We start from the raw sequence: 27,798 nt of genomic DNA, 5'->3' as shown, positions 1-27,798 counted from the left end.
CATTATTTGGGTATTTTTGTTTTCATCGCTGTTTTGTAACAAAAGGAACTCCTTAAGTTGGTTAAGTTTGCTGGAGATGTAACTTTGTTTTTTCTTTCGGAGGATGGTCTTGTATTGCCTCTGTATTTTGCTGTAGGTCTCCTTCAGACCGGTGTTGTTTAGGTCTCGGTGCTTCTTATTTGAGGCAGTTCTTAGGGTCTTCCGTACTTCTCTGCACTCACGGTCAAACCAACCGCTAGGATGTATTTCTTGTGGCCTCTTATAATTACATATTTTCAGGTCAGACCTCTCTGCCATGATATAGAATATATTATTTAGGTCTTTTACGGCTTGATTTACCCCTCCTGGGTCTGTCTCATACACCTTGTTGTAGAGGTTATGAAGCATCTCCTGGACTTCTGATCTGTTGATAGTCTCTTTATATTTTATAGTCGACATCTTGGACCATTTAAAAGATGGGGGAATGTTGAAGAGGCCGGTTTGATGTGGTTATCCATTCAACCAACCACTCTACAGCACCAAGTAAAATGTATATCAATATTAACCCCTTCAGCACCTTCAGCTATTTCATATCTATCTATCATCTATCTATCTATCTATCTATCTATCTATCTATCTATCTATCTATCTATCTATCTATCTATCTATCTATCTATCTATCTATCTATCTATCTATCTATCTATCTATCTATCTATCTATCTATCATCTATCTATCTATCTATCTATCGGTGCATATTAAATGCCAGCATAGGAAAATAAAACATAACATTCTAGAGAAACCACTTTACTGTAGAAAGTTTAAACATAACATATAAAACAGTATATACACAGAAAATATAAAGCAGAAATACTTCTCTGAGGTTTTATTAAAAATATCACTACTCGTAAAAAAAAAACAACGAAAGGCCAATAGAAAGTGAAGGTTTAACCATTATTGTAACATGTTAATTAGTATTCTAAACGCTTCCGACCAATAAACATTACAGATTGAGGACTTGAAGTAAAACGTTCCTGGTTGTATTTCCACACCACCAACCATACAGTAACTTACACACAAGTCTCTTACGATAAATAAATAATGCAGGAATAACTCAGAAAACATTTAAAGTAAAGCTCCACCATTTAATAATGTCTTAAATTTATCTTTATAGTGGTCGGAGCTCCATTTTTCTGAAACAGAGCTCAAAATCCTCTGCATAGAGCTTAGGAGCTTTCTATATATAGTTTATACATAATAATAGAACAGTATGTAGTAAGCTGCAAAGCTCCCCCTAGTGGTGGCGGCAGGCATCAAGAAATGTATCATTTTTCATTTGGTGTCATTTTGTAAAAAATTTTTATGCCGATTTTGAAGTTCTATTATGAAGGGTAAGAGAAATACGCCTGAAAAAAATGTGTGTAGTGCATTTCCTTTTTCTACTATAGACTTTAGTGTAACATCTGACTGCATTAAAAAACGCTTTAAAAAGCGCCTAAAAAAAACCCCATTAAAAATCGTTACAGAAATGCAGCAAAACGCTGTGTGTGAATCCAGACTATGGGAAATTTGGACCAACTGAAGAACTGACGAACATCTACTGGGGATCTACGTTTGGTTTAATAGATTAGAACCGTGATAGGGGCCTGGGTCTTAAAATTGTTGAAATCTAGCGATATTAAGGCCATCTGACATATTAAATACATTATATTACTCATCTTGTAAATATCTTCAGACACTAAGTACACAGGGAGTGCTGGGTAATTTTAAGTCTAAGGCCTGCAGAATTGTGAATGCAACTCCAGAGCATAATATAGGTTGTAACTGAGGATCAGTACAAGATAAGTAATGTAATCTATGTACACAGCGACTCCACTAGCAGAATAGTGAGTGCAGCTCTGGAGTATAATACAGGATGTAACTCAGGATCAGTATAGGATAAGTAATGGCATGTCTGTACACAGTGACTCCACCAGCAGAATAGTGATTGCAGCTCTGGAGTATTATACAGGATGTAGCTCAGGATCAGTGCAGGATAAGTGATGTAATGTATGTACACAGCGACTCCACCAGCAGAATAGTGAGTGCAGCTTTGGAGTATAATACTGGATGTAACTCAGGATCAGTACAGGATAAGTAATGTCATGTATGTACACAGTGACTCAACCAGCAGAATAGTGAGCGCAGCTCTGGAGTATAATATAGGATGTAACTCAGGATCAGTACAGGATGAATAATGTATGTACGCAGTGACTCCACCAGCAGAATAGTGAGTGCAGCTCTGGAGTATAATACAGGATGTAAATTAGGGGGGGATTCACACGAACGTGTATTCGGTCCGTGCGGGCCGCGTGGTTTTCACGCGCCACGCAAAGACCAATACAAGTCTATGGGGCAGTACGGACAGTCCGTGCTTTTTGCGCAGCGTTTGTCTGCTGCGCAAAAAACGTGACAGGTTCAATATCTCCGCGTATTTCGCGCATCACGCACCCATTGAAGTCAATGGGTGTGTGAAATCCACGCAGGTCGCACGGAAGCACTTCCGTGCGAACCGACTGAAACAGCGCACCAGCTGTCAAAAGGATGAATGTAAACAGAAAAGCACCACGTGCTTTTCTGTTTCCAAACATCCAAATGGAGTGTCTTTGAGATGAGCGAACCCGGACAATCGAACCGAACTTCACCGGGTTCGGCCGGATCGTTTTGGCCGAACCCGGCAAAAAAATTTCCGGTACGCGACGTCAGGAGATAGTCACTGTCCAGGGTGCTGAAAGAGTTAAACTGTTTCAGCACCATGGACAGTGACTACCGATCCTAATAAACATGAACCTGTAAAAAAAAATGAAGTTCTCACTTACCGATAACTCCCGGCTTCTTCCTCCAGTCTGACCTCCCGGGATGACAATTCAGTCCAAGTGACAGCTCCAGCCAATCACAGGCCAAGCACAGGCTGCAGCGGTCACATGGACTGCCGCGTCATCCAGGGAGGTGGGGCCCGATGTCAAGAGAGGCGCGTCACCAAGGACGCGTCACCAAGGCAACGGCCGGGAAGTTCTCGGTAAGTACGAACTTTTTTTTTAACAGGTTGCTGTATATTGTGTTCGGCATTCACTGTCGAGGGTGCTGAAAGAGTTACTGCCGATCAGTTAGCTCTTTCAGCAGCTTGGACAGTGACGGGCGTCGACTAGCCTCATCTCTATGATGGCGGCTGCGCGAAAATCACTCAGCCGCGCATCATACACGGATGACACACGCAGCTGTCAAATGTTTTTTGCACGCGCAAAACGCTGCGTTGTTTGCGCGCGCAAAACGCTGCGTTGTTTGCGCGCGCAAAAACGCAACGTCCGTCTGTATCTGCCCTTAGAATCAGTACAGGATAAGTAATGTAATGTATGTACACAGTGACTCTACCAGCAGAATAGTGAGTGCAGCTCTGGAGTATAATACAGGATGTAACTCAGGATCAGTACAGGATAAGTAATGTAATGTATGTACACAATGACTCCACCAGCAGAATAGTGAGTGCAGCTCTGGAGTATAATACAGGATGTAACTTAGGGGGGGATTCACACGAACGTGTATTCGGTCCGTGCGGGCCGCGTGGTTTTCACGCGCCACGCAAAGACCAATACAAGTCTATGGGGCAGTACAGACAGTCCGTGCTTTTTGCGCAGCGTTTGTCTGCTGCGCAAAAAACGTGACAGGTTCAATATCTCCGCGTATTTCGCGCATCACGCACACATTGAAGTCAATGGGTGTGTGAAATCCACGCAGGTCGCACGGAAGCACTTCCGTGCGAACCGACTGAAACAGCGCACCAGCTGTCAAAAGGATGAATGTAAACAGAAAAGCACCACGTGCTTTTCTGTTTCCAAACATCCAAATGGAGTGTCTTTGAGATGAGCGAACCCGGACAATCGAACCGAACTTCACCGGGTTCGGCCGGATCGTTTTGGCCGAACCCGGCAAAAAAAATTCCGGTACGCGACGTCAGGAGATAGTCACTGTCCAGGGTGCTGAAAGAGTTAAACTGTTTCAGCACCATGGACAGTGACTACCGATCCTAATAAACATGAACCTGTAAAAAAAAATGAAGTTCTCACTTACCGATAACTCCCGGCTTCTTCCTCCAGTCTGACCTCCCGGGATGACAATTCAGTCCAAGTGACAGCTCCAGCCAATCACAGGCCAAGCACAGGCTGCAGCGGTCACATGGACTGCCGCGTCATCCAGGGAGGTGGGGCCCGATGTCAAGAGAGGCGCGTCACCAAGGACGCGTCACCAAGGCAACGGCCGGGAAGTTCTCGGTAAGTACGAACTTTTTTTTTAACAGGTTGCTGTATATTGTGTTCGGCATTCACTGTCGAGGGTGCTGAAAGAGTTACTGCCGATCAGTTAGCTCTTTCAGCAGCTTGGACAGTGACGGGCGTCGACTAGCCTCATCTCTATGATGGCGGCTGCGCGAAAATCACTCAGCCGCGCATCATACACGGATGACACACGCAGCTGTCAAATGTTTTTTGCACGCGCAAAACGCTGCGTTGTTTGCGCGCATAAAAAACGCTGCGTTGTTTGCGCGCGCAAAAACGCAACGTCCGTCTGTATCTGCCCTTAGAATCAGTACAGGATAAGTAATGTAATGTATGTACACAGTGACTCTACCAGCATAATAGTGAGTGTAGTTCTGGAGTATAATACAGGATGTAACTCAGGATCAGTACAGGATAAGTAATGTAATGTATGTACACAGGGACTCCACCAGCAGAATTCTGAGTGCAGCTCTGGAGAAGAATACAGGATGTAACTCAGAATCAGTACAGGATAAGTAATGTAATGTATGTACACAGTGACTCTACCAGCATAATAGTGAGTGCAGCTCAGAAACATAATGCAGGCTGTAACTCAGGATCAGTACAGGATAAGTAATGTAATGTTTGTACACAGTGACGCTACCAGCAGAATAGTGAGTGCAGCTCTGGAGTATAATACAGGCTGTAACTCAGTATCAAGTACAAGATAAGTAATGTAATGTATATATACAGTGAGCCCACTAGCAGAATAGTGGGTGCAGCTCTGGAGTAGAATACAAGATGTAACCCAGGATCAGTACAGGATAAGTAATGTAAGTAAACAGTGATTCCACCAGCAGAATAGTGAGTGCAGCTCTGGAGTATAATACAGGATGTAACTCAGGATCAGTACAGGATAAGTAACATCATGTATTTACCAAGTGACTTTATTGATTCATCCCCTGGTGACGAGCACATGGCCTGATTTTCTGGACTTGTGGAGTGCTGTGTTCATTTGTATTTGGACTATATATATTTATATACTGGTTTTGAAGGGTGGAAATACCCTTTAAATATCCTGAGTAGTTTCAGAAACATAATCTAGTTTATTTCAGGTAAAAGTGATAAATTAAACAACACTGATATAATACAACAAATTATAATCATCTAATGTAGCAGAGATTATACCTAAAATAGGCATAATACACAGAAAATACAGAATTCTAGACAACCTGTGTAATTACACAACACATTTTGGACATTTTCTTTAAAAACTTTAATTACAGTAGAGTAACTGCAGGATGGGGACATGTGATAAATTATAACTGCAGACACACGAAACCACGTCGTGTTCCACGTACTAATTCACTAGTGTTACTGTGATGCGGTATTATAGGCAACTTTGATTGGGATCATATATGAACCTTAATCAAGTAAATGTTATACCGTGTATGCCATATAAAGGGGTTCTCCCATACCACCACCTAATGATCTTGCCCGGACCCCCACAATTCTTAGAATGACAGAGCAACATTTCTTGCTAAGCGCTGCGGCTCCTTCACATTTTTCTCTGAACAATTCCTCTTACCACCCACTGTGCAGGGTCCTAGTTACTTGAATGGGGCTGTTTGCAATTCCCGGCTGCACCCAGTAGGTGGCCAGAGGCTCTGCTGCGCACTAAAAAAGTCTTTGTATTGGTGGTGATCCCAGAGATTGAACCCGCACCTATCAAAATGTTAGAAATAACCCATTTAGGGTAGGGACACACACGGCGTATACATTGCGGATTTACTGCAATAGATTTCATTGCGGAAAATCCAGAGCGTATTACAGTGGCAGCAGTGTGGATGAGATTTCAACAAATCTCAGCCATACACAGCGGAAAAAATTAGCCAAAAAAAGTTCATAAACTGACCTGTGGGGCGATTTTTTTTATTCCTGCATAGATAGATATGAGATAGATAGATAGATAGATAGATAGATAGATAGATAGATAGATAGATAGATGATAGATAGATAGATAGATAGATAGATAGATAGATAGATAGATAGATAGATAGATAGATAGATAGATAGATAGATAGATAGATAGATAGATAGATAGATAGATAGATATGAGAGCTAGATCTATCTCTGTCTGTCTGTCTGTCTGTCTGTCTATCTATCTCTTTTCTGATCAAGTGTCCTACTCCACATACTCTTTCTTGAGTTCCTGCGCTGTCTGTTTCTACACTACCAGTGGTCTGGTAATTTTTCATAATCCGCCAATCTATTCTCATTGTATACTGATTGACAGCGATGAAATCCTCATGTTTGGGCCGCAACAGTACAAATACTTGTTTCCTATGCAGCTTTGGTTAGTTCTTTTACTTGGAAAAATTATCCTTGTGTTGTCAGAAACAGCACATTCAACATAAACACAACATTTACAGTACTAACATAAAAAAAAATACAAAAATATCTCTCTGTGAAGGTAGGGGGGTGGGAGCCATGCATAAAGGAATAGGAATAGTTGCGCTGCCCCCGGCAATGGAGACTTTCTGACATTCCATTTTAAACTTTCCTCTAGTTTCTGATTGGTTGCTATAGGAAACTCTCTCTTTTTATCCAAAGGAACCAATCAAGTCACTGCTTTTTCACGAACTAAAGTCTGATTGGCTGTCATGGATAGACTTGCTTTTCCTATTCGCCAGCATTCTCCTCCGTTTCTGGGATAAAGTAAAATGAATGTGGGTTCCAAAGTGAATGGCAGACTCTGTCCTCATTGACCGCAGCGGGCACAACATGGCGGCTCACATAGGAGTCCATATTCACATTGCTCAAGTTCACGGGTCATCAGACTCCAATGGGAATTTTAGTCAAAGTCTCGATACTAGACACTAGATGTCTTGTTTACTGAGGATTCTGATTTGATCTTCCCTTTCTGGGGACTTTGACGGCGTTCTATCCCCAGCAGATTGTAAACTCCCTTTCGGTTTTTTTTCCAAAAATAGTGGCATACTAAGAAAACAATGACTAGCGAGACAAGTAAGCCAACCACTGAACAAACAATCACTGCAATATTAATTATATCTGTAAAGAAAAACAAAGAAACAGATTACAATTATAACAAACTAAAAATAATGATATGCATGTTTTAAATTACGATAATAATGGTATTTGAATATGTTTTATGCTATATTCTCCTCCTGCAATCCCATTTACTGCGGTACTACTCTCCCATATAGCTGAGAATAGAACTGTTCATCCTGAGTTTCCTGCTTCATGACTAGAATGCCAGAACTACAGTGGAGACTGACACTTAACCAAGGAGACTGACACTTAACCAAGCAGCATAGTAGGAAAAAGGAAATAAGGGGAAGATGTAACTCTGCTTAACAATAACAACTTATAGGGTGGTCAGGGTTGATGAAAACCTGGGTGACAACCCCTATGGGCACTGTAATGGCTGCTATTAGAGGTTATCAGGAATGGTTAGGTTAAATAGACTATTCATTTTTTTTTCCCACAGGGGTATGATTTAGGGATTTTGTATTTGTAGATATTGGATTTTTTTTTCTAAAAATGTGCTTGGTATTCACTTGAATGGGGCTGAGCTGCAATACCAGACATGACCTATCCACAGGGATGGCGCTGTTTTTGTATAATCTCATACAGCCTGTTTAATCCCTCGAATTTGTTACTCACCAGACACAATTGTCACCTCTTGCATTGCTTCCGATTGTCCGTGCACGTTCTTGGTCACACACGTATATGTTCCATTGTGGGTCCTTGCTGCTGTGTGGATAATCATTGAACTTTTATCGGGGGAGTATGTGACCTCGGCATCATTAGGGATCCGCCAGCTGTACATAGGAGCTGGAAATCCATCCGAGTGGCATGTTATATTTAATGAATTTCCTGTTCTGATTGTCACATTGGTTGAAATAGTCACAGTTGGGCTCATTGGTGCATCTAGATAAAAAAAATATATTTCTATGAAAAACACAGAAAATGAATGCCCAGGAGGAGGGGCAAAGTAATAAGAGTAGGGTAACATGGTAGGTAGGAGCAGTAACCTTACTAGGAAACTGATTATCCTTCTACAAATCCAGTATACATTAGGGAGACTTTAAGGCAACGATTCCTGCGTAAATTATGCAAAATAGCTCTTTTACCACTCTCTATTGCCACCTATAGGAGAGAGAGGTTTATGATTCCCTTCTAGAGCTGTTTTTCTGTGAAGTTATAATTATGTCCATCTATTTCTTTTAGGGCTTATTCGCACGAACGTTGGGAAACTGGGACATGAAAAACGGCCGTTTATCACGTCTGAGTTTCACCCATGTGGGACCCATTTTCACGGATCCCCATAGACTTGAGTCTATGGAGGGATCCGTGAAAACGGAAAAAAAATAGGACATGTTCTATTTTTCAATGGACCATTCACATGGTCCGTTGAAACAACGGCCATGTGAACGGCCCCATAAAAATACATGCGTCCATTGTTTTAACGGCCTCACTCCGACGCATTCAGCGTTAGTGTGAATAAGCCCTTAATGAAAGTGTTATGATGGTGGCCATCACACTTCCCGCAGAGGTTGACACCCAGCTTTAGCAGACTCCTGATCGCTAAAGGTATATAGATTATATGTGGGAGCAGGGATTTATCAAAGGCTACAAAGAGCTATGGAAGACCCGGTGGGCATCATGTAATGCTTAATATTTTCTGTGGTGGCGCTGCAGGAAAATTAAACACTTAGGTTACAGCTGATCACTAGGGGTCCGGAATCAGGACTGGTTTTTTTTTACCAGGAGCAACTGTAGAATTTTTCCTACAATGGCCACTGCTGGGGAAATTACACGGAATGGGCGACCCTGTAATACATGGTCATGCTAAGTCCTCCGAAAACAGAGACGCTTCTTGCAGCAGCTCTCCCCCATGCTGCTGAATACTCCCTTAAAGGGGCAATGCTAAAGTTATTGATACTGAGTAAAAATGGTTTACATTGGTAAACAAAACTGTATTTCGCCAGCATGTCAGGAGTTGTAGTTTTACGACAGCTGGAAAGCCACAGGTAGCAGAGCAATGTACTCTAACATATATTCAGGTCAAGGTCACAGAGGTCGTAAAGAGCTGCGGACATACATTCTGCAGTAACAGTGACAATCTTCACCACAATTCCTTTCTGGTTCTTTGCCTGACACGTATATATCCCGGACATGTCTCTCGTTCTCACAGCCACCCCATTTATAGAATTTCCATCGGCATTACATTCTACTGTAGGCGTTGGGTTTCCGCTAGCGTCACACGAAAAAATTTTCTTCTTTCCTTCTACAAAAACAAAAGTCGAGGGGCACAAACTTTCAGAGAACTCAGGGGGGTCTGAAATGGAAAACAAAACATATTTACATATTATTGATGGGTAACATCTCACAGGACAATATACAAAGAAGAATAGGGGACAAGCAGGCTAGCGGTATGATAATGGGCAGAAAACCCCCTTGAAGTTGTATATGCCACACTATCTATCTATCTATCTATCTATCTATCTATCTATCTATCTATCTATCTATCTATCTATCTATCTATCTATCTATCTATCTATCTATCTATCTATCTATCTATCTATCTATCTATCATCTAATTTATATCTATTTCATCTATCTATCTATCGATCTATCTACGAAAAAAAAAAGAAAGTCAAGAGCACCACCATATGATGAAAATAAATGTGGGTGCAAGCCTAAGGATAAAGGCTATATCTTATGTAGTACGATACAAAAAAATAGGCAGCGCTCCAGGAAATCAAAGTGAATTTTAATCCATTAGCGACGCTTTGGCAGATGCAACTGTCTTTCTCAAGCAAACAAATAGTGTGTCAGACCCAAATTTATCCAAGTTAGGCCTCATGCACACGACCGTAGTGTGATGTAGAAAATCACGGGCCGTGCACATGGCTGTGTACATTCATTTCAATAAGCCTGGACCGCAAAATGTGGCCGTAATAAGACATGTCCTATCTTTTTGCGGCCCAGGCTCCCAGGCAATGCACGGACCGTGGAAACCACAGTCGTGTGCATGGGCCCATAGAAATGAATGGGACCACAATTCACCCGCAGATTTGCGGGTGAATTGCGGCAGCAAAAACAAGTTTTTGTGCATGAGGCCTTAGTCATTTAAGAGAGTGGTGATACAATTAAGTAATTATTCAAGAAAACAAATATATCACATAAGTGAAAGACATCTGACAGTCATCAAAAAAGTCAGACTCTATACAGTGTCTAACCTATTTAACCGTAAGTCTTAGGTGATTGCTGATGTTATTCCTATCAGTAGGTTTTATGTACAGGTTAGTGGTAATGGTATCCATCGAAATGGGGACCATAGCATCAAGGAATTGCACAGCAGTTTGGGAAAAAACCTTTGTGAATTTGACATCTAGATCAATGCCATTGAGGTACTCATGGGAATCATGAAGTTCAGTCACAGATCCCTTACAAATGAGGAAGACATCGTCGATGTACCGCCACCACTCCATAAGGCTTCGTTCACATCTGCATCAGGACTCCATTCATGGGTTACGTCAGAGCTTTCCGTGAGGGGAACCCATGAACGGAATTCAAACTAAAACAAACGGAAACCATAGGTTTCCATTTGCATCACGATTGGTTTCAATGGTGACGGATCCGCTGTTTAAGCGTTCCGTTGCTTTGACGGAATGAATAGTGCAGTTGGCTACGGTATTGATTCTGTCAAAACTATGGAACCCTTAAACGTCGGTGGCAAACGGAAACCATTTGCACCGGTTCCGTCACCACCGAAATCAAAGGTGATGCAAGCGGAAACCTATGGTTTCCGTTTGTTTCAGTTTGGATTCCGTTCACGGGTTCCCCTGACGGGAGTCCCGATGGAGATGTGGGCGAAGCCTAACTCTGTTGAAGTGGTGGGACATGTAGACAAAGTCCTCCTCCAGGACCGACATGTAAATGTTTGTGTAAGTAGGCGCTGTCTTCCTCATAGTGATCATGTTGTATATTTACTTCAGTGCCCCTGCAACAATGTGGTACGTAGGTGAAACAGCACTTGACCTTACAACACGATTAATAAAGAAACCCTAGCACTCAGTAGAAAGAATGGACGTAGAGGAGGATTTTTCCAAAGTGTTTTCTTTTATTTCAAGATAGTTGAACTTTTTGTTTTTTTGTCAGGCGATTTTTTTTACGACGTTTCGGCCTATGCCAGGCCTTTGTCACAATCGCTGCATAGGAGAAGGATGTCCGTATCCTAATGCCAAATTAAAACTAGATTAAACCAACACAGATACACGCTACGCATCAAGAAACAGAACCTACCAATATCTAAACATTTCGCCGATTTTAAACATAATGAGTGGCAACTAAGATTTAGGGTCATAGACCACGTCCCACCATTGAGACGTGGGGGCAATAGGTTACAACTCCTTAAAAGGAAAGAGTTACAATGGATCCACAGGTTTGGGACACTTAAACTCAACGGCATGAATGTGGACTTCAAAATAAGCATTGTATTTTAAATATGGAAGTAAACTCCCCATAACGCTGTTTGCTCTTTACGTCTTTTCGTGACGTGTCTCTACACCACCCTCTTCCGTGTATGTACTTTGATGTTATACATATACCCAGTTTTTCTTATATTTACTAACAACAATTTTTTAATTTCTTTTAGATTCACGAAATTGAAGTCACCACAGTTCATGGCTCAATATATTTTTTTATGTCTTTTGATGTCTCTTATATATACTCCATACCGATATAAATGTATTCTGTATATGATTTGGGTCCCTGTCATCGGGCATGAAACAGTACATTTTTGAGCTCTGTTTACACCTCATGCGATTCATCAGCAGTTTTTTGTGCGTTTATCTGGCATGCCACTCTTGTTTATGTATTTTGGTACATTGTACAGCTTACCGAATGGATTGCCTGTGTTCATTCAAATACAATCACCTTAGCTGCACTATGGTGGTGGGCATCATCTCCCAATTTGGGCGATGGTTCCCCCAGCTAAACACCAATATCCTCCACTCACTGGCCAATACTAAATATAACTCCCTTAGGCTTTTTGCCCTAAGTTAGATATACCTGCACCGCTCTCAGGCGCTTGCCCTCAATCGAGATGGTATCAGCAGTGTTCCGCTTTGCTGTGTGCATGCGCACTGTACTGTTGATTGATCGATCCCAGGTTCACCCGCCCCAAACTGCTGCATGTGCACAGTAAGGCGTCTAGGATGCTAAGTACATGCTGCAGGGACACTATATGAGTCTATGGAATCCCCAAAACAATCTCTTTAACTGGTGAGTCGCCACCTGTATCTGTCACATCTGCGCTTAAAGAGGCCCTGTCACCAGTTTATAAGTGCCCTATCTTCTACCTAATCTAATAAACGCTTTGATGTAGATAACTACTGTTGTTGTTTGTTTTTTTTAAAAAACATTTATTTTTGTCCAAGTTATGAAGATTTTAAGATTTATGCAAATTTCTTCTTAACGCCCAACTGGAAGTTTTTTGTACTTTTCACCAAGTGGGCGTTGTAAAGAAAAGTGTATGACGCAGACCAATCAGCGTCATATAATTTGCTACATTCTAGCCCAGCTTGTTTCACAGCACAGTGTAATCTCGCGAGATCACGCTGTGACGTCACTTACTTCCGCAGGTCCTTCACCGGAGCCATGGAAGGGTCAACCAACATCGCCTCCAGCTGTGCCAGGACGTTTACCCGAATCTGCTGCGGCTGGAGGTGATGTCTATTCAGTCTTCCATCGCTCTGTACAAATTTGCATAAATTTTTAAATATTCATAACTTGGTCTAAAATAAAAAAAATTCAAACAATATACAATAGTTATCTACATTAAGGCACCTATTAGATTAGATAGGAGAAAGGCCAGCTATAAACTGGAGACAGAGCCTCTTTATTAAGCACCTCATTAGTATATATGTTTATAATTCCTTTATTTTTATAAACCCCCTATGCGCACCATGATGTATTGTACACTGTATAGAGTTTGATTTTCTTGATGACTTTCACACATGGGATATATTTGTTTTCTTGAATAATTACTTAATTGTATCACCACTCTCTTAATTGACTAACTTGTATAAATTTGGGTCTGACACTCTATCTATCTATCTATCTATCTATCTATCTATCTATCTATCTATCTATCTATCTATCTATCTATCTATCTATCTATCTATCTATCTATCTATCTATCTATCTATCTATCTATCTATCTATCTGTCTGTCCATCTATCCATCTGTCATCAGCCACACAAAGTCTTTGTCAAGCGGACAAGGCCCTTTGCTCCTAAAAAGCCGCATGTACCATGGAGTAGTTCCAAGATGAATACAAAACACTTACATTGTACTTCCAGGGTCTGTGTTGAGGAGTTAGATATGTTTTTATTTGCAATCATATAAGCCGTGCACATGATATCAAGGCTCCGAGTCCTTCTGCTTGCAGTGAATGTGTGGGTGATCATAGAGCCCTGTTCCATCTTCTCTTCTTTACCGTCCACACTAATAAACAGACCATAAGTCTCTGCATCTGGGTCAGAAGTCTCTGGATCTGGGTCATAAGTCTCTGGATTATTAGTTACGTTACATTCAGCAGTTACATTCTCTTCCAGGTCTACAATGTCTCTGGATAGGGCAAAACTCACGGTAGGAAGCTCTAGAAAAGAAGATTGAGAAGTTATTTGCATGTGTATAAACCAGACGTAAAGTCCACCATCACTATAATGGGGTCATCTGTAGCATAATCAGGCTAGGTGGTATCCAGGGAGGACCACTACTCCAACTCTTAAAGGCTATGTAAACCGTTCAAAGTGATTTTTTTTTAAAAAAATAATAAAAATGTCAGTGTGTTTCGTGCAACTTTCAAATTAGTTTTAATTAAAAAATATTTTAACTTTTTTAAATACAGTTGCCTTGTATTTTGTATACAGAGCAGCTCTATCTGTCACTAAGACCTGAATCTGTCAGTCCTGAGGACCTGAAGGGTTCAGTGTCAGCGGGTCCTGAGTGTCTCGAGCACACAGGATCGAGCTATTACCGATAACTTAGATGTGATAGATTACAGGAGGATCCTGTGTCAGAGACACGCAGGACCCACTGACACTGAACCCGTTAGGTCCTCGGGACTGACATATTCAGGTCTTAGCGAAAAATAGGGCTGCTCTGTATACAAAATACAAGGCAACTGTATCTCAAAAAGTAAAAATAATATTTAATAAAAACTAAATTGAAAGTTGCACCGAACACACTGATAAACATTTTTATTTAAAAAACAAACAAAAAACAGGCATAATACACAAATAGATAGATATGAGAAAGATAGATAGGTATGAGATAGATAGATTAGATAGATATGAGATAGATAGATAGATAGATAGATAGATAGATAGATAGATAGATAGATAGATAGATAGATAGATAGATAGATAGATAGAGAGATAGATCTTTCATATCTATCTATCTATCTATCTATCTATCTATCTATCTATCTATCTATCTATCTATCTATCTATCTATCTATCTATCTATCTATCTATCTATCTATCTATCTATCTATCTATCTATCTATCTATCATCTATCTCATATCACTTTCAAAGGTTTACATAGCCTTTAAAGAAAATCCACCCGAGATCTGCAGATGACAACCCTTTGATATAGACTGAAAACAGGTACCCATGGCTGGCATCAGCACCAGGCAAACATTGGCTGGTGCTAGGGGGCACTGGGTTTCTAGGGGTCTATGTCAATCTGGATAAATGCTCCATGCCTGAGAAGCCAAAGGTTACATAGGGGGGAGGGCACTGTGACTCTCTTACTCAAGGCCCCACATACACCTAATGCTGGATATACCATCAGTATACAAAGTGATTGCCGGTGTTTGAAGAATACATTTAGGGTTTTCGCTTTGCACGTATGGCGACATATAGAATTTTATCAAATGGCGTAAACCATTATTTACAGAATGCTGAGAAAATTGTGATGCAAAACTGTCTTAAGATGTCCATAGACAGGTAGTGGTTTCTGTCAATGAAAGATTCATAGGTTCTTGGACTGTCTGAGAGGTTTAGACTACCTCATAGAAAAGATAACGACCGTGTTCATTACATAGCTACAAAGATGTTAAGGTTGAAAAAAGACAAAGATCCATAAAGTTCAAGCTATAATTCTACTGTGTTAATCCAAAGGAAGGCTAATCCCTCATGAGATTGATGCTAAGTGCCTCATTAGGGGAAAAATTCCTCCCCATCTCCAAATACGGCAATCAGAATAAATCCCGGGGCAATCAGAATAAATCCCGGAATCAACGTCTCATCTCCAGAATCTAGTACTCATAACCTGTAATATTATATTTTTCAAGAAAGGCATCAAGGCCCTTCTAGAACTTGTTCAAAGCATCAACCATCACAGCATCCTGTAGCAGAGAGATCTATAGTCTCACTGCTCTTACAGTAAAGAATCCCATCTGTGACAGTGGTGAAACCTTTTCTACTCTACACGGAGTCTAGAACCCACAAAACTTACCATAAATAAATACATCCATCGCATTCCTCGTGGACAAAGTAAATAAGTGAGATTCACAGGTGAGGTCTTTCCTTCCTAGTTTTATATAAGTAATATTCAGCTGGGCCGTGCCCTCTACGGTTCCTCCACCTTTCTGGACAGTATTAACATCAACTTTGGTATCCCCAATGAGCATATTCAAATCGACATCTTCTGGGGGGAATCCATTGGCAACCGAACACTTCGCTGTTACGGATGTCCCATTTTCTATCCATTTCTGTACTGTTATAATAGGTTTTTCTTGCAGTGCTATTATAAAAAATATATATATTAGCGCAGAAATTGGCTATTGAACATATTATTATTTATAGACTATATTAGGATTTCAACCGTAAAACATAAAAACGGCCATATACTATAGTCAGAAAAAAGAGCTATTACATAGAAACAATAGGATCCTCTGAGAATTCGCTTCTCATCAACCTTTGTAAGAAAACCTACCAGAATTAATATATGAAAGGCCTTTGATTATAACTTTTTTCAATATCTTAAAGGGGTTGTTCAGGCATGGTCAACTGATGACCTATCCACAGGATAGGTCATCAGTATATGATCGGGTGGGTCTGACATCCAGACCCCACACTGATCAGCTGCTGGACGCAGATGGCTCCGACTACTGCATAGCGGCCGTGCTGCAGAACTGCAGCTCTGCTCCTATTCAAAAGGAGCAGAGCTGCAGTACTGCAGCTCGGCCACTGTTCTGGACCAGAGCCATCTGCTTTCGACATAGACATCTGGTGCCCGGAGGCAAATGGAGCAGCAGAACGGTGTGGGGTCTGGGTGTCGGACCCCCACCGATCACATACTGATGACCTATCCTGTGTCTGTACGTGAACAACCCCTTTAACTCTAGTCTAAGATACGACCATTTGAAATTACAGACCCAAAGCCTTAGGCTGCACTCCTGAGAGATTCAGATGACAACATGTCCCCTTCTGATTTTTGACAAGATCAATGAAGACATAGTGTGGCTTCTAATCACCGTCTGTATCAATGTCTATGTCCTCCTTAAATTGAAAAGTGTTAAATAATTTATGGAAACCCGACAGGGATATCCCTTGTCCCCAATACGTTTTGCTCTGGTTATTGAGCCTTTGGCCATTTTGATTCGCAATGATGCTGCAATTATTGGCTTCCAATGGAGAGGCCATTCTGAGAAATTTTTGCTGTATGCCAACAACTTGCTCCTATTCATGGATGACACCACGGACTCACTAAAGAAGTAGTTTGAGGTTATAGGGGAGTTTGACTGATACTCGGGACTCAAGATCAATTGGAGAAAATCAAGTCTGCTCCCATTGGATGGACAGGAAGTGAGGGACTCATTGAGCTGTAGTGTGGTTTCTTCTTTTGTCTATTTGGGATTTTCCATTTTATTAAATGTTAATGATTATGATGAACTTAAAGTGGTTGCCCAGGAAGGAGGCGGTTTTTCATACTGATGACCTATCTACAGGATAGGTTATTAGTATATGATTAGTGGGGGTCCAACACCCGGATCTCGCACCGATCAGCTGTTCCGGTTGCCTCCGGGAAGAAATTCATATGGCTCCATACACTGTATAGCGGCCGCTATACTGTGATCTGAACCTTCTGCTTCTGGCACCGACCACTGCATAGCTTGCGGCACCCAGATGCAGCCGGAACAGCTGACCGGTGTGGGGTCCGGGTGCACCGATCATACACTGATGACCTATCCTGTAAATAGGTCATCAGTATGAAAAACTGCCCCATGCCCGGACAACCACTTTAATATGGCATCGGTTATTAATAAATTGAAACATAAAGGGAGATTTTGAAAAAAACGTTCTCTGCCAGTTATGGGATACGTCTCTCTTTCCTAGATGATCGCCCTACCACAGCTTTTATATATATATATATATATATATATATATATATATATATATATATTGCACAACTGACCAGTTTGGTTACAAGATTCATGGTTTAGAATTTTAAAGAGGTTGATCACTGACTTAATTTGGAAGAAAACAAGAGTAAAATTGGGGATCAAATAGACATCATTCAAAGTACACTGTGGTGGATTGGGAGAATTTTAAGTTTTATTTCTCATCTGCTCAACTATCGCAGTCTTTGGCATATGATCAGGGCACAGGGACTATTAAATGGGATTCACTTATATGTTTTATAATTTTGGGAAAAAGAAACGGGTTCGAGTGTTTATAAGCTAAGAATTTCTCTCTCCCTCTGCTTAACGCATTTTGTACAAAAGTTTCAGGACACAATGAGAGATACACTACAGGTGAAGGGTTTCTTATAATTTTCTTAGATTTTTAACAATAATCAATGTTACATAAACTACAGGGGTTCAATAATTGGCAGGGAAATGATCTTTGTTATGTACGTCAAATTATTTTCCCCGGGGGCTGAAAAACTTCTTATTCCTCCAGAGAGAATTACATTTATCTAAAAATGAAGTTTTTGATTATCTTCAGCTCCGCCACATACTAGAGAGTGAGCATCAGGTTTATTTGAAGCCAATTTGTTCAAATGTATGGGCCAAATTGGAAACCCTTCTTAAAAAGAGGAATGGGAGAAAATTTATATCAAAATTTTACGTTCTGTCATTAATGTCGATGACTAAGAAATATGTGGCTATGCGGGAATCTGTGGCCTCAGGACCTTGATGGAGTTTCTGTTGAAGAATGTAAAAAAATCATGCACAATACTTTGTATCCCTGAGCCCTATAGATAGAACTATACAGATTTTTTTTTATAATTTACAGAGCCTATCTTACCCCTCTCAGGCTATGCTGGAAAGGAATTCAGGTGGAGGATAAATGTCCGAGATGTGGACTACCCAACTGTGACTTAGTGCATATGTTATGGCACTGGCCAAAACGACACAGATATTGGGAATTTATAATTCATTTTATTCATCAAAGTTTTGAGATACAGCTGACTCTGAGTGTGAATCTATGTGCATTGGGTGAAGTTGAGGAATGAGATCATTGTAAGGCTGTATTGAAGAACAATCTTTATCTCTACTAAATTGATTACAGAAGGCTGGAAAAGCCCATGTCCTCCTACATTCACTACATGGAAAAGAGCTATCAATCACTTGGTGATATATAAAAAATTAACCTCAACTAAGGGGAAAAAAAAATTCTGTATTTCATCGAATTTAGGAACCCTTGTTGGTGTGGGCCAAGAGCAATGAGACTCCAGCTTGATATCTATTGGTTTAAGGGGCATCTGACCTAACTCTTCCGGTGCTGCAGCTTCTCCTCTTGTTATATATTTTTTTCTCTATGTGCGTGCCACTTTTCCGCTGACACCAAAGGATGCTGGGTTGGAGGGGATTGGGGGGAGGGGTAATGGGGCAAATTTAGTAGGAAAAGGGAACTATTACTTCTAACCAGACTATAATGTATAAACTGAAGTCTATGATGGTTCTTTCTTTGTAAATGCTCACTTCACACTGAAGAAGGTAATTTTGTAGTTTTTGTATCTTTTTTTTTACCTCGATAAAGTTTAAAAAAAAAAAAAAAAGAGAGTGTTAAATATGCATTGAACATTGATGTAAAAATGTCATTATATGCTCTCAGTAGTACAGACTCAGGCTTCGAGATCATATCTCAACATAGGCCTTTTATCAATTTCTTCTAGTAGGCTTCTATATACTTCTGATTAACTAAGATCGCTTGTGGACTAGCCATTCGGCAGAGCTGTAGGCCCATGGTCAGAACAGAAGAAGCCTACAGCCTCTCAGTCAGTGGCAGAACTTAATAAACAGATATATTTTAGCGAGACTTTATTATAACTTTGGTGGTTGGTAAGGGGCCAATGTCCATTATTACCCAAGCGGTCACAGACCACTCTCAGATTTCCTGGGCCCTAATGTTTATATGACCAATTTTAAATTTTTGGTGGAAAGCCTTTAAAATTTGGTCCCTTAACGATGAGGACTGTGGACCATAGTTCTAGAAGATCCTGGAAATACCGGACATAGATCATGACATTTTTTGATTGTGAATCAACTTACAATAGGTCTGTACAGTTATGTTCGATGACTTGACTGTTTTGGTAAGTGGCCCAAGTTGTAGGATGGCCTCACATGAGAAGTTCATACTGTTGTCACTGCGCCCAGCTGTGTAATAATATATGTGACTCGCAGTCGTTTTATTCGCCACGTGTGGTCCTTCAAATGATTTGCTGTCAATTACATCCTCTCCTCTGGTGATGTTTATCGTGAGATACTCCAAAGGTGCGACATCATAAACTTTACAGCTGATTTTGTATTGTGTTTCCTCCTCTAGCTTAGTCGGCAGGTCTATAGTGACGTTGGAAGGCAGAGCTGAAATAAAATTATTTTAGTCACATGATTTGGTAGACCCCATATGGTTAGATATATTACACACCATGAATTTTTCAAAAATGTTGATAAATTTTAAGACTTAAGACACACTCCCTTCTCCAACCACTGCAAGACCCTGAGGAGTGCTTCACCTGCCTGAACATAAATACATCCATTATGTTCAGGCCTTATATAGGTTGTCTCTACTGGGGCATATGGACATCATAGATGTAGGTCCCCCCTCTATAAACTAGGGTGTAAAATAACTAATAAAGAGAAGCTCATACTCTGGTGGACCCAGCCTGTCCTGCCATCCCTAGCACCAGGGCCTGTGTCAGCATCCGGCATCTGCTGGGGCCCTCTGAGTTCAGGTGGGCTCACACTGCCCTGCTCCTTTTTAAGCGATTGCGTACCACTGAACGTCTTAAAATGTCCAGTTGGTCTCCATATATCCCTGCAGAGATGTTTCTGAATGTCTTTGCAGAGCCTGCAGCTGCGCGGAAGATACAGTCGGTCTCCATATAAAAAGGCGGAGACAGTTTATTACCACCTCCTCAATCCCAGTAGCTGTATACACGACGCTCAATGGGCGCCATGTATACAGATCAGGAAGCAGCAATGATGCTTTCTGCTCCAGTCCAGGCGATTACGTGATCGCTAGGTGCCGGGTATCTTTAGGGTCTTAACAGACCTAGATTAGCTCTGCAGTGTATCTCAGGAGGCTGCATTTCCCACTGTAACTAATATGTCAGCCCCAGTGTAGGGGAGATATAATAATAATAATAATAATAAAAAAAGAATAATGTAATGTTAAAATGCCCCTCATAAGGTCTTTGATGACCTTATGTGGGGCACAATGTGTAGAATAAATAAAAAAAAAATGAAATAAAATAAATAAAACAAATGCCGCAGTTAGCCCAAATGCACACGACAACCTAACGCTATATATCCCCTATGTAAAATTCACTGTAACAGAAAAGAGGACACAATTTGACAGCTCGTTTTAGTGGCACTTTGTGCTATTATGAAAGAAATATAATGAAATAATTTTAAAACAGACTTTTTTTGCTTTTTTTACATTTTCCCCTGGTATGACTGTTCTACTCCTGTAGCCTTGCCCCTTCCCCTTCTACACAGGGTGGCTGGCTAAGAAGGAGGACAGTGGAGTGGTCGGATCAAGTAGGAGCAGCTTTATTATCGCCACCTTTTCCTGTTGTATTTTCCGTCCAGAATTGCGGATGGAATATACGCAGCAGAATACAGTAGCAGCAAATGGATTCAACAAATCTCATCCACACGCTGCGTAAAATTTCAGAGCAGAAATTCACCTGCAGTGCGTAATTTCATACTGCAGCATGTCAATTCCTGCTGCGGAAAGTGGACTGAATTGCTGCGTTTTTCAGAGATGTCACCCTCTCCCAGAATTAAAAAAAACGCAGCAAAATCCACACCATTTTTTGCAGTAAAAAATGCAGGAAATGGTGCGTTTTTTCCACAGCAGAATTTCTGCTAGTTTCTGCAGAATTACTGCAGAAATTTTCTGCAGCAATTCCATTACGTGTGGTCAAGCCCTTATTGGAGTCCACGACTGTTAAAGGGTTTATCAAGTTCTTTAAAATTGATGAGCTATCCTTAGGATTGCACGAAGTTGTAGTAAACTGCATCACCCGGCACAACCGCTAGTAAAAGTACGGAGTTGCGCAAGGTAAACAATTAAGGGGATGCGGCACTCGCCGGAGCGCCAATGCCACTTCAATCAGCTGATCGTCAGGAGTGCAGAAAGTCGGACGCCCACTGATCAAATATTGATCTGTCTATCCTAAGGAATGGCTATCAATTTGAAAGAAACGGATAACCCCTTTAATTGGGCTAAACTTGGGTGGGTTTTGGAAGGATGCGGTAGACAGGGGGCCGATTACGGCTCTTGCTGCCACAGGGCCCACATAAGCCCAGAGCCCGCCCCCTGACTAGCACCCTTAGCAATGATGATGCCCTCCTCTGTTGTAGGCAGATTTCCCTCTAAACTGTGCGCCTAGAAAGAAAAGAGTTATAACATGTCCGTACCTAATAGTAGCTGTACCAGTCTGAAAGGTTTGTCATGTTTAACTTATTTCCAGAGCCCATAACTTACAAGAAACAGTGATGACTGATAATTGTAAATGATGTGGCCCATGAAACTACTTATTTATAATGTTTCCGTCAATGCAAATGTACAATATTTTCCTTGCTACCAATTGTTCATATTTCCCTTTCCTGATGAGTGGTCCCAAACATCAAACATGTCATAATTCTTGCCGGATGGGGTTGGGGTTGAATATGAGTTACCATAGGTGAGATCCTCATTCAAGACCTTCATCTATTAGCCAGAGTGGAGATCTACTACAAAAAATGTTTCTCACTCTGGAGTTCCTGACACGTGTAATGCTTCATCTCTCCTGTGGTGGCACTGCAGAGAAATTGAACACCTGCTTGCATTACAGATCACTGGAAATCCTACCAGTGGGGCACACTGCAATCTGTTTGTCTTCAGGGGGCCCTTTAACATCAACCCCTTTAACATCATTACCCTGATTATGGTTTTTGAAATATGATATATACTACTTACCGTACGCCATGACTATGGTGGGTGATAATATATGTTGGTTGTTTCCTTTATCAAGTATACAATATAATGTTGAATTCTCCCAGTCATCGACGTGAACTTTAACTGCCAACCAGTTGGGCCCCCTCTGAGTCTCGTTCTTCTTTAATCTGCTTTTATAGACTGTTTCATTAGCAAAGGTAGTAGAGCAGTTTACCCAAACGTCCTCCCCATATGGGACGAACAGATGAGAACTTAGGGCTTTGACCTCCATCAAGTCCTGGGACTGCACTGCAAAAGAAATCATGAGGCATTATAGGATGCAAAAACATCTCAGAGTTGCACAATCCTGATCAAAATTCTCACAAACATCTTCACATACAGTATATCAAGTTACAGCAAGCCAAAAGGTCTACAACAACTGGAGTCCCTGTAAGACAATATTTGCCCCATGATATGGCATATATAGTGCTAACATAGGTCAGCATGGCCAGCACGGATTGGCCATAATCAGACCACATGACCACCACGGTATGGGATTTAAATGGGGTACTGACATGGAGACTGCACCCCTTGATAAAGCTACAAGCGAAACGCGCGTCGGGGCGCTACCTCACCCTCTGGGTCAAGCCATTACGTTATTGAACATGGGTAAGCTCACTACTTGAGGCTCGGTTGGGTCTCATCTACTGCCACTGCACCTGTTAACTTTATCAGGCGCAAACTTTCACTCCGAGCTGTTTTACTCTTTTTGTTCTTGTCATTTTGACTTCCCATGTTGTACAGTATACTGTGTGTACATATAACTATTATCTGTACATGTAAATGCTGATCCAGTTAGAGATGTGTTTTAGATTCTCATTTTTTTGCTATCTAAATAAATATAATTAATAAAGATATTTTTCATACTAGTTATGGACTCCTTTCTTCTCTAGTGTTTATAGGTATGTAGTGTATACCTGGATGTCTATAGTACTCAGGTACTGGCGGGCAAGGGATATATTATGCCCATGGGTATATAAACTATCTAGTCCTGGTTATTCAGTCCCTGTCATCCAGCCCTGGTTCTCGGCCCTTATGACCAACATTTAACCCCTTCAGGACTGAGCCTGTTTTGGCCTTCAGGACGAAGCCGATTTTTCAAATCTGACATGTGACACTTTATGTGGTAATAACTCCGGAATGCTTTTACCTATCCAAGCGATTCTGAGATTGTTTTCTCGTGACATATTGCACTTTATGTTAGTGAAAAAATTTGGTTGATAAATTCAATATTTATTTGTAAAAAACACCAAGATTTGGAGAAAATTGGCAAAAATTGGCATTTTTCTAAATTTGAATGTATCTGCTTGTAAAACAGATAGTAATACCACACAAAATAGTTACTAATTAACATTTCCTATATGTCTACTTTATGTTTGCATCGTTTTTTGAACATTCTTTTATTTTTCTAGGACGTTACAAGGCTTAGAACTTTAGCAGCGATTTATCATATTTTAAAGAAAATTTCAAAAGGCGATTTTTACAAGGACCAGTTAGTTCAGTACTGAAGTGGCTTTGAGGGCCTTATATATTAGAAAGTCCCCATAAATCACCCCATTTTGAAAACTGCACCCCTCAAAATATTCAAAACAGCATTCAGAAAGTGTTTTAACCCTTTAGGTGTTTCACAGGAATTAAAGCAAAGTAGAGGTGAAAGTTACAAATGTCATTTGTTTTTTTACAAAATTCATTTGTAATACATTTTTTCTATACCACACAAGGTTTTACCCGAGAAATTTTACTTATTATTTATTGCCCAGATTCTGCAGTTTTTAGAAATATCCCACATGTAGCCCTAGTGCGATAATTTACTGAAACACCGACCTTAGAAGCAAAAGGCCTCCTTTTTTTTAGCATAAATTTTAGGTACCATGTCAGGTTTGAAGAGGTCTTGTGGGGCCAAAACAATAAAGACCCCCAAAAGTGACTTCATTTTGGAAACTACACCCCTCATGAAATTTATCTAGGGGTTTAGTTAGCATTTTGAACCCAGAGTTTTTTTTGCTAAATTTATTTGAATTAGTATGTGAAGATGAAAATCTACTTTTTTTCTGAAAAAACGTAGAAATTTTTAATTTTTTCAAGGAATAAAAGAGAAAAAACACCCCAACATACGTAAAGCAATTTCTCCCGATTACAGCAATACCCCATATGTGGTAATAAACTGCTGTTTGGACCCACAGCAGGACTCAGAAGGGAAGGAGCACCATTTGGATTTTGAAATTCTGATTTTGCTGGAAAGCCCCTGAGAGGCCCTGAGAGGCCAAAACAGTGCCGTGTCGCGTTTGAAATGCACTGGAGGGAACAAAATAGTGGAAACCCCCGGAAAGTGACCCCATTTTGGAAACTACACTCATCAAGAAATTTTTCTAGGGGTAAATTTAGCATTTTGACCCCACAGTTGTTTTTCTGAATTCATTGGAATTATTCTGTAAAGGTAAAAATCTACTTTTTTTCTGAAGAAAGGTAGCCATTTTTAATTTTTACAAGGAATAAAGGATAAAAAGCACACCAACATTTGTAAAACAATTTCTCCCGATTACGGAAATATGCCATATGTGGTAATAAACTGCTGTTTGGACCCACAGCAAGGCTCAGAAGGGAAAGAGCGCTATTTGGCTTTTGGAGCTCAAATTTAGCTGAAATGGTTTTTGGGTGCCATGTCGCATTTGCAAAGCCCCTGAGAGGCCAAAACAGTGGAAACCCCCCAAAAGTGGAAATTACACCACTTAAAGAATCTATCTAGGGATATAGTGGGCATTTAGACCCCACAAGTCTTTTGCAGGATTTATTAGAATTAGGCCGTGAAAATGAATATCAACATTTCTTCCAATTTCACAAAGGATAAAGCTGCCCATCCATTTTTTTCTTTTCCTTTTTAGTTTTTTCCTCCCCGCGTTCCAAGAGCCATAGCTTTTTTATTTTTCAGTCAATAGAGCGGTATTAGGGCTTATTTATTGAGGGACGAGCGGTCGTTTTTTTTGGTACAATTTTTTGGTACATACAACTTTTTAAGCACTTTTTATTACATTTTTAGGTAGAGCGAAGGTGACCAAAAAACAGCGATTTTGCAGTTTTAAATTCTTTATTTTTCACATGAGACGCTCCATACATCACCCCCCACACTAAGACATGCTATGTCGTGGTGCGTGAAGGGGTTAATGTGCAGCGGATGGTGCAGAGTGAAAATTACAATTCAAATTACAATGCAATTTTAGTGCACTATATGTTATGCCCAGTTTGTGCCACTGAAGACAAATACCTCATAAAATATTAACCGGGTTCTCCCAGGTATGGCGATGCCATATCTGTGGACGTAAACTGGTGTTTAGGCACGCTGCAGGGCTCAGAAGGGAGGGAGCGCCATTTGGCTTTTGGGGTGCAGATGTAGCTTGGTAGTTGTTCTGTTTGGGGTTTTACTGGTGTTTTAGTTTATAATGAGGGGGCATATGTTATCTGTGCGGGGTACATCAGGGTATAATAAGAGGGTATAATAATGCAGTAAATAAATTATCCGCAGATATGTGGCCGGTAAGGGCTTGTTTTTTGCGGGACAGGTTGTAGTTTGTATTGGTACCATTTTGGCGTGCATGCGACTTTTTGATCACTTTTTATTGTATATTTTGGGAGGGTTGGTGACCAAAAAATTGTGATTCGGGCACTGTTTTTCGTTTATTTTTTTTGCGGTGTTCACCGTGCGGGAAAAATAATACTACAGTTTTATAGATGGGGTCGTTACGAACGCGGTGATACTAAATATGTGTACTTTTTTTTAACATGTTAATTTTTTTCCTATAATAAAAGACTTATTACAGGAAAAAAAGCATTCTTTGTTTATGTCACTTCTAACTTTTATTTTTACACTTATTCCAAAAAATTTTATTATCTTTTTTTTACTTTTTTTACTTGTCCCACTAGGGGACACTTAGGCTAGGTTCACACGGGGTATTTTGCCGAGTATTTTGACGCGGAAACCGCATCGCAAAACTCGGCAAAAACGGCCCGAGAACGCCTCCCATTGATTTCAATGGGAGGCGTCGGCGTCTTTTTCCCGCGAGCAGTAAAACTGCCTCGCGGGAAAAAGAAGCGACATGCCCTATCTTCGGGCGCTTCCGCCTCTGACCTCCCATTGACTTCAATGGGAGGCAGGAGAAAGCGTATTTCTCGCTGTTTTATGCCCGCGGCGCTCAATGGCCGCGGGCGAAAAACGGCGCGATAATTGCCGCGAAAATCGGCGTGCAGGGAGAGGAATATCTGCCTCAAAGTTCCAAACGGAATTTTGAGGCAGATATTCCTCCCCCAAAATACTCCGTGTGAACATAGCCTTAGACTTGCAGCTCTGATTGCTGCTGGAACACATTATACTACACACGTAGTGTAATGTGTTCTAACTGTCATTGTGACGCAACACCGCAGAAGAAATGCTAGCACAGGCTTCCAGTATCCGTAGTTTCAGTTGCTGCACATCTCGTATCTTCACAGCATAGACAATTGCCTTCAGATGACCCCAAAGATAAAAGTCTAAGGGGGTCAGATCGGGAGGCATTTGTTCTGCGGTGTTGCTATCAGTGTGTGAAGAGTGGGAGAAGAGGGTTGCATTGACAATCCAACACAATGGGCAGCACTTTGAACACATTTTATAAGTGCTCAGAAACTTGTAAATAACTCATGAAAGAATAAAGTAACGGTAAAACCAAGCACACCATTGTTTTTCTTGTGAAATTCTCGATAAGTTTGATGTGTCACATGACCCTCATCCCATTGAAAAAACTAAAGTTGGATACAAAATGGCCGACTTCAAAATGGCCGCCATGGTCAACACCCAGCTTGAAAAGTTTCCCCCCTCCCATATACTAATGTGCCACAAACAGGTAGTTAATATCACCAACCATTCCAATTTTATTTAGATGTATCCATATAAATGGCCCACCCTGTATATAGTGCTACTGGTATAAACCATAGATATATGAGGTGCAGTCCAGAGGTAGTAG

The 27,798-nt window shown here is 40.8% G+C and overlaps 1 protein-coding gene across 1 annotated transcript in view; it reads right to left on the bottom strand.

The window, feature by feature from the left end:
- Positions 1 to 833: 833 nt before the first annotated feature.
- The window catches only part of LOC142750138 (intercellular adhesion molecule 5-like), a 58,534-nt gene continuing 31,569 nt past the window's right edge, over positions 834 to 27,798 (bottom strand). The window contains exons 2-8 of the mRNA XM_075858965.1: positions 22,790 to 23,056; positions 19,873 to 20,184; positions 15,828 to 16,115; positions 13,650 to 13,961; positions 9,396 to 9,632; positions 7,955 to 8,221; positions 834 to 7,339 (exon numbers count right to left, since the gene is read on the bottom strand). Of these exons, the coding sequence (XP_075715080.1) occupies positions 7,140 to 7,339; positions 7,955 to 8,221; positions 9,396 to 9,632; positions 13,650 to 13,961; positions 15,828 to 16,115; positions 19,873 to 20,184; positions 22,790 to 23,056 (1,883 nt within the window). The 3' untranslated portion in view covers positions 834 to 7,139. The remainder of the gene's footprint in view (positions 7,340 to 7,954; positions 8,222 to 9,395; positions 9,633 to 13,649; positions 13,962 to 15,827; positions 16,116 to 19,872; positions 20,185 to 22,789; positions 23,057 to 27,798) is intronic.

The sequence above is a fragment of the Rhinoderma darwinii genome, chromosome 3 (genome assembly GCF_050947455.1).
Source record: "Rhinoderma darwinii isolate aRhiDar2 chromosome 3, aRhiDar2.hap1, whole genome shotgun sequence".
NCBI classification, from domain to species: domain Eukaryota; kingdom Metazoa; phylum Chordata; class Amphibia; order Anura; family Rhinodermatidae; genus Rhinoderma; species Rhinoderma darwinii.
The sequence above is the reverse complement of the archived record's forward strand: the minus strand, read 5'-3'. Positions and strand labels throughout refer to the sequence as shown.